Here is an 8,264-nt window from a genome sequence, read left to right as displayed (position 1 = left end):
CAGGCTCCGGGCTACGCGTGTGGAAGATGGGAGGCTGGATGCCAACGCCGCCTACCCGAGTTCCTTCCTTGAGGCGAGGGAGGCTCTTGAGCCGTCGGAGGGGTGGAGCACGGAGTGCGGCCTCCGCGGCTGCTTATGAACGGCGGGAAAAGAGGGTCCAAGCCGGCGTCAGCGGGGAACGAAGACCACCAAGACCACCTCCCTGCCTTTGTCAGGAGAAATTAGGTATGAAAACGTATTCGGTTTACACGACGCGGCGGCTTTGGCGTTGCCACTTGTGTATACGTGTGGGTAGAGTTCTTGGAAAGGGTCTTCTTGGGTGCGCCACCGGCAGAAGTTCTACAGGTGAAGCCCCCCTCCCCAGTGAGGAAATGCTTTACTCGTTGAATTTCTGCTTGGCATGTATAAAAGCATAGATCCTGGCCAGAAAGAGTCGGGGAGGGAAGGAAGAAGACCATACTATTTGGAGAGGGTTCATTGTAGGCAAGCGGCCAACCCAGCGACGTGAAACGAACACAGACGTGTGCCTTGAAACCGGTTTTCATTGTGGATTCCGCTTGGCTAGTTATAAAAATACTTAGCCAAGGAATATACATATATTTGGTGTCACTTCTTATAGTGCAGTCCTATGAAGGTCTACTCAGAAGTCCTACTGAGAAGTCGCAGTTAAATAGTATAAAAACAGGAGATTTGAATGCCAAGTCAAAACCGATTGTGTTAAAAGTGAATTTCTCTAAGCAGGGAGAAATCATAACACCCACACCTGGAATTAGAACATATTCTCAAAGTCACTGGTGTGACTTCTGGGGAGGTTTGGGCTTCCTTCATGGGCGTCAATTGGAATTTTTCCAGGGGTTGATGGAAAAGCTGCACATAAGTTTCTGTTGTAATCTGGGAACATAGTGTGCACCGCTGCAATACACCTGTGCATTTTCCTTGTGTGTGCTCTTTGTTTCTGGGCACATGCCATGGCATTTAGAAGCTTACACATAGTAGTAGAAGATACTGGGAACTGAACAGCGCTGATGCAGAGGCGTGTTATATTCAAGAAGCATCACGAACTCGCGCACACACTTAGAAACAAGAGAAGAAAACCCAAATACACAAACACAGACGGCTGCCCTAAGAATATCATTTTATGGCATCACTGGCCTTATCATAAATTGACAACTTCACATGATTCGTCCTAGAATGAATTCCTTCCTCTTGGAAACATTGGTGAACAATCTCTAGAATAGTCTTCCCCAATCTGGTGCCATCCAGATGTTTTGTACTGCAACCCCAACATTATAGACCATCGGCTATCCTGGCTGGGGCTGATTGGAGTTGAATTCCAAAACATCTGAAGGGCATCAGGATGGGGAAGGCAGCTCAAGAGAGTAGCAATAGAATCTGGCTGAGTTCGGACGACACCCTAATCAACGGTTGTTTCCCATTCTGTTCCTATTACCCACCAATCCCAGTTGATTAGTGTGTCATCTGAATTCAGCCTCTGAGTTAACAGTGGAAAGAGTGGGGTATGCTGGGAATAGCCAATCTATATGTGAAACTGAGAGGACAAGGAAGCAAAAGTAACCATTGAAAGTGAGCGATTCAGAGCTAAAATCCTGGTCTCATGGTAATTATCTCTTGCTTTAGGTTCCATATAGACTTGAGCCTTCATTAAGAAAAGTTCTAGAACTCACTATGTCAAGGTATTGTGTAGCTCCATGGTTATTCACTTGGTTGATGCTGATATGTCAGTCTGGATGCTATCTCCTGGACCCAATAATTGCTACAAGTTGCTTTAGCCATGTGCATAATTACATCAACAAATCAAACTTGGATCAAGACTATTGTGAAAGAAAAAGGAAATTATTGTCTCTTTGTGGATGGAGACTTTCTACAGAAAAATTCACAGGTAACACCTGTTTTATACTAATTTAAGTTTATGTATTTTCTACAACTAAGTTAAAATATATTAAAGTTGGAAAGAATCAACTAGTAAAGAGTTCTTTATCTGGATGAGGAATTTGCCCACTTACATAATAGCTCCAATCCAGAGAAAGTTAGCCAACATGTCCGATTGATTTCAGTGACTCTTAAGCATGAGTCTACATGTTGGTTTGGCTTCCTAAGCCTACCATTATTTGTGGTTGAAACCAACTCCTTCCTCTTCTCTGAATCCTATGGCATATGCAGAGGGCTTGGGAGTACCAAAATATTTTTAATTTGGCAAAAAACACCAGTAACGAGGAAGTAAGGAACAGGAGGTGTCTCTTCTAAGCTGCAGTTCCAGCAACAATTCTGAGGAAGGGATCAATATGCTGCCAGGTGCTCTGTTCGCCCAAAGGCTTCATTCTGATGAGCGTGGGAAGTGGATCTGCTTAAATCTACACCGAAGCATGACTAACCTACCCCACATTGGGGCCAGACGCTCCACTTTTATACATTTTGAATGATTAAGCAGCACAAAGTTGGTACATGTACTTTAATAAGGTCATTTCTACCTGATATGTGTTCCAGCACATTGACAGAAGTTTGGTCCCTTCTTGCAAGATAAAGGTACTCTATTGCCCCCTCTGACCACAGCAGCAATTCAGCAGTTGAAAAACTGAGGTTCTCTTTGGTAACATGTAGAATATGCTTTTGGGTTTCTGGCTGAATATCTTTAATATTCCTATTTACAGGAGAGTGAATTGTGGCTATGTATTTAAAATTATACCCTCCTTTCCGCATTCAGTGCCCAAGGTCCCTAGCAGCAATATGCAATAAACACAGTAAAAAAAACAGTAGTAGTCACCATCATTATAACTATCTAACAGTATCTAAAAATTTGGAGCAGATAAAAATGGTTGAGATTAAGCAAGATAAAGGTCAGTTAAAACATATTAAAACCAATCAATATATAGGGCTGAGCTAGGTCAGGAACCCAGCTCTTCCAACTCCCCATTCAGAACTGTATCCATTAGCCCACACTTGTGCTGAAATTGTATTTGTTTTACATTCATCATTTACAGAAAATGGTGATAATATTAAAAAATATAGCTTTGGGACACTTCCCTGTTGCTTTCTACCTTTGCGAGAAGGTGTTTCTCATTTTAAAGACATTGTAAATATAATTCATAGAATTGAGTAATTAAAGTTATGTAAAACCTCTGTGTCACTTTAAAGACAGACAAATTTATTGTGGCATATGCTTTCATGGTCCAGAGGCCAGGAACTTTGCGTTTTGAGTACTCTGTTCCCTCTAACCACTTGGTAATACTATGCAATTTGGCTTCTATTGACTTTTTTTGCCTAGTGCACTTTCACCTCCAAAAATTAATCTTTGGTTTTGCTAATTTAAAGACTGTCATGCTTCTCTTTCCTTCTGCTCTTTTCCTACCCAGAAATCTGTGCATTTCACCCAAGGCAAGAGATAGATCTGGATAACAGTTGTCCTTTATGTTTTCAGAAATGGGGGGTCAGCCTTGCTTCTTTATCCCAGAATCCTATGTGTAACCTGGTACTTGCAATAACTAGCAAGGACTAATTCAGCCTGCAATCTCCACCTAGAGACTGGCTTTAAATGCAGACCTCATGGCCACAACGCCTGGTTTCATTTTGGAACTTTTTAATGTTCCCCTCTTCCCTCTCACAGCTTTTTGTGACTATTAGCCTGATGAGGAGTTCTGGAGATCTCAAGAACTTGCACACTATTTTGTGACATTTTGGTTGGTTCTAATAAATGTGGATTTTTGGAGTTCACAAACAGGACTCTGTTGTTTCGAGTGAGTGTGGAAATATTTTACTTGTTCCCTCTAGCTAAATTTGCCATTGATCGTATTCAAGATAATTATGTTCGTGAAGTGCGAGATGTCATCTTTTCAGTTGTCTACCCTACGCCGTTTAAATCCAGAGTTCTACTTGTAGCTGTTTCCAAGGTTAGACTTGGGTTTTTCTTTATTTCTTAACTGGAGGATACAGTGTTCCTGTTTGATATAAGCATCTTTAGAAGAAGGAGAAAAAGGAATCCCTGATCACAGAAATGTCTCCACTCATTTTATCAGAACATTTGAAGAGAATCCTAAAGGTTCTACCACTTCTGCACACGTGGGATTTTTCTGCCAAATGTGGATCTTTCCCAGAGCACAGTAGGAAGTTCCCTTATGCCAAGTCAGACCATTGGTAGGGTGACCATATGCAAAGGAGGACAGGGCTCTTATATCTTTAACAGTGGTATTGAAAAGGGAATTTCAGCAGGTGTCATTTGTATATATGCAGAACCTGGTGAAATTCCCTCCTTAACACAACAGTTAAAGTGCAGGAGCTATACTAGAGTGACCAGATTTAAAAGAGGGCAGGGCACCTACAGCTTTAATTGTTGTGATGAAGAGGAAATTTCACCAGGTTCTCCATATATACAAATGACACCTGCTGAAATTCCCTTTTCAATACAACTGTTAAAGATACAGGAGCCCTGTCCTCCTTTCCATATGGTCACCCTACCATTGGTCCATCTAGCTCAGTACTGTCTACTCCACTGACTGGTATCAGCTCCTCAGGACTGCAGATGGGAGCACTTCCCAGCCTTGCTTGGAAATGCCAAGGATTGAACCTGAGACCTTTTGCACATAATGCATATGCTCTGGGACGTTTTACATGCAATGCATATTCCCTGACCCTGCACACTCCACCCTTTTCTGTCCTTGTCCCCTCTCTCATAAACATTCCCCACCACCACCCCTTTCGATTTCAGACCTATGTCCTGAATAGGTCTCTCAACTTTAGCCACCCATCTCCAAACCCAGTAGAGATGCCCAAAGTTAGCTTGACCATTTGGAAATGAGGACAGATCTCCTGTATCTTCAACAGTTGTATAGAAAAGGGAATTTCACCAGGTGTGATTTATATGCATGCAGCACCTGGTGAAATTCCCTCTTCATCACAACAGTTAAAGCTGCAGGAGCCCTGCCCTCTTTTGTATCTGGTCACTCTAGTATAGTTCCTGCGGCTTTAACTGTTGTGATGAGGAGGAAATTTCACCAGGTGCTGCAGGTATACAAATGACACCTGCTGAAATTCCCTTTTCTATTCAACTGTTAAAGATACAGGAGCCCTGTCCTTCTTTTCATATGGCCACCCTACCCAAAGTATTTGGACTAGAGATGCTCCAGGTCATCTTTCTGTGTTCTTCCTCCCTCCCTCTCCTCTCATGCAGATATTATCCCGTGCCCTTTCAGTTTTGGAGAGAACTCTAGTTAGCATTGCATCTCCACTGGCATTTTCACTAACCATGATTAGCACCGAAAAACAGTCTGAAAGTATGGTTAGAAGAAGATTTGGAAAGTGGCTATTGAAAACATATGTGAATACTGGTATAATACTAACAAGTGTTTGCTCCAATACAGTGTGTGTATATGTGTGTGTGTGTGTGATGCCTGCATGAGAGGGGAGGAGAGAGGATACTTGAGCCCATAGGACACTCCCAGTTTCCTAACCATTGTTAAGAGATCACACAGTTTTACATCTGCACCAAGCCGGTGCATGGAAGGATATTTTTACTATGATTATGGCTAAGTTCCAAGATTGAAAGTTGAATGCATAGGGGAGAATTTCACAGATCACCCTTAATATTTTTCCCACAACAGTGCTTGCATTTTTGGCAACTGTTCTGTTGAAAATGTAAAATGAAGTTTATTTATTTATTCATTGCATTTTTATACACCCCAATAGCCATAGTTCCAGTCACATATCTAGTACATAGCTTTTCTGTGTGTAGAAGCTTGCACGCTACTTTATGACATTTTACAATTCTCATTTTATTAATCCACACAAAATCCTATGAGTAAAGCAAAGTGAACTGTTCCAGCCACTGAATGACTTTAAGTCTTGGATACCTATGTTCAAGCCCAGTATTGATTCCCACTCACTGAACGATTTGCATTGGAGATATTCTGAGCACCTCTACACGAGGCATTTATTGTGCACTTGTGATTATTCACTCACAGAAGTTTGTGGGTCCTTTTCACGACATAGTCAGCCTCCGATGCCTCTCATGTTGTTTTCAAGGGATAATCTGCCATTTTAAAACACACCAGAAATGCAGGAATAAACGTGAATTGCGTGATAAAGCATCATCATCTGTGGGTGCTAACAATGAAACATATGAGAGGGAAATAGCAATTACAAGGCAGGGAGGGCATGTATTTTGCCTATTGTAAAACACGGAAAGACTGGAAGAGAGAGCCACAGTAAGGCTGCGGGATTTCCGATAAACGCGGAGAAGACCTCTGGCTCCTCACATAATTGCAGACATCTTAGTGCAGGGGTATATTATTATTATTATTATTATTAGTAGTAGTAGTAGTAGTAGTATCCCGCCTTTTGCCCAATACTGGGCCTCAAGGCGGCCATAGAAGCTCTTTCAGCCCTAGGGCTGAATTCCATTTTGCAGAAGTTTTTGTGGGGTGCGTTCCAGTGATAGGTGGGGATGAAGGCAAAAGGGGTTGGTGTTCAACATCCCTTAGCATTCCCCTAAAACAATAGACAGATTCAAATGATCTGTGTAATTGAAAAAATAGTATGTGTCTTGTTTGGGGAGGGAGCAGGAGTAGTCAAAAACCTCACATATTGCTTGCCCTGTCGCACTAGTGCATTCAGTGAAGATTCTCAAATATAAGTGGCTTTCGCATTTCCAACTATGCCAATCTTTTTTTTACCTCTTAGTAATCCCTTTGTTGTTATCCCCCTTTAGGACGTCCTAGAAGACATCTTGGACTTGGACATGTCTGTCTCAAGCTCAGAGGATTTTCTACAGCTTGTCAGTGGTGCAAAAGTTACCTTGGAGTCTCTGCCCCTTGCCCACAGATATGGTGGCCATCAGGTAAATAATGATAATCCCCCTCAAATAGGAGTAACAGCATTTATATCTAAGAAGGTTTTTTTATTATTTGAAAAGATTAGAAGACCTTGCCGGGGGTGGGGCGTTTGCATGCGTTCCAACTTTAAAAAGGGGAGAACTGATATGGAGTGTTACATAAGGGGACTCAAACTCATAAGGCAGCCTTCCTCAACCTGGGGCGCTCCAGATGTGTTGGACTACAACTCCCAGAATGCCCCAGCCAGGCTGGGGCATTCTGGGAGATGCAGTCCAACACATCTGGAGCGCCCCAGGTTGAGGAAGGCTGTCATAAGGGAACTCAGATTCTAGTAGCCAAGTTGAATGATTTATTTAAGTTTTCTAGCTATCCGATCTCTGCCTCTAGTTACTGCCGGGAAATATTTAATGAGTCTCATCACTCATTTCCTATTATTGCCATATCACTTGTTTAGCACTTTTCCCAAGCTGTGGCTAGGTCTGCTGGATCCCTTGTGAAAATATGCAGTTTTGTTTTCTAACATGGAATCCTGTTGAATTCCATGTTAATAAAGATTCATAAAGATTAAGAATGAAATTCCAGGTCTAAATTTGCTGTAACTCAAAGACCATAATTATTTTTGCATTTTCATCTCTCCTTTTTCTTGTTAGTTTGGTAGTTGGGCAGGACAGCTGGGTGATGGAAGAGCCCACTTGATTGGTATTTATACAAACAGGTACGGCATATTACGTTTTAAATTGTCAGACTAAACCTGGGGTCTACAACGTGGTGCCCATGGTCACTAATCTTGGCACCTGCCAGACTCTCTGCACCTTCTAGTTTTAATTCCATTTCTTAAGATTTTCACAGCTATTTTTTTTTTAAAAAAATGGGAGCCCCCCCCCCCCCGCACTCTCTTTTTTCGGTTCAAAAGAGTGGTTTTCTTCTTTTAGAGCTAAAGTCCCATCTCTGCCTTGTACTGAAGGTCTTGGGAAAGTTACTTTTCTTTTTGTCTTACCAGTTCCTTCTGAGAAATGGGCATTTTGTAACTGGCCATGTTCACGATAGCAGGCATTTTATGAATGGGCAAGCTCATCCCATGGCAGCCATTTTGTGACAGCATCCACAACACACATTCAAAATTCCAAATGTGCCCACTGCCCCAGAGGCTGGGATCCCTTAGAATCTAAGCAGTATGTGGTTGTTACTGATAGCTAGGAAAATATATTATTAACTATTAATAGTATAGATATTAATAAAACTTTCACATGCATTAATAAAACTTTCACATGGTATTCCTAACAATCTTGCAAGGAAGACTTGCATTATTTCCCCTTCAACATTGGGTTGAGAGCTGAGGTTAAGAAAGAGTGTCTTGCCTAAGGCTAACTAGGGAGTTCAAATCTTGCCTGGCTCAAACTCTTATTAATGCTAATACTGTTT

General features: G+C 41.9%; 1 protein-coding gene across 3 annotated transcripts in view; it reads left to right on the top strand.

The window, feature by feature from the left end:
* The first annotated feature begins 58 nt into the window (after positions 1 to 58).
* Positions 59 to 8,264, top strand: part of LOC134399790 (protein adenylyltransferase SelO-like) — a 42,314-nt gene continuing 34,108 nt past the window's right edge. For 2 of the 3 annotated variants that reach the window (XM_063127902.1, XM_063127894.1), the window contains exons 1-5: positions 59 to 225; positions 1,639 to 1,900; positions 3,787 to 3,905; positions 6,719 to 6,847; positions 7,493 to 7,557. In XM_063127902.1, coding sequence (XP_062983972.1) covers positions 1,687 to 1,900; positions 3,787 to 3,905; positions 6,719 to 6,847; positions 7,493 to 7,557 — 527 coding nt within the window. In that variant the 5' untranslated portion in view covers positions 59 to 225; positions 1,639 to 1,686. Of the gene's footprint in view, positions 226 to 1,638; positions 1,901 to 3,786; positions 3,906 to 6,718; positions 6,848 to 7,492; positions 7,558 to 8,264 lie in introns of those variants that run through there. The other variant, XM_063127907.1, reaches the window with a different exon arrangement.

This window comes from Elgaria multicarinata, chromosome 1 (assembly GCF_023053635.1).
Source record: "Elgaria multicarinata webbii isolate HBS135686 ecotype San Diego chromosome 1, rElgMul1.1.pri, whole genome shotgun sequence".
NCBI lineage: Eukaryota > Metazoa > Chordata > Lepidosauria > Squamata > Anguidae > Elgaria > Elgaria multicarinata.
Note: the sequence above shows the minus strand (reverse complement) of the source record. Positions and strands in the feature narration are given on the sequence as shown.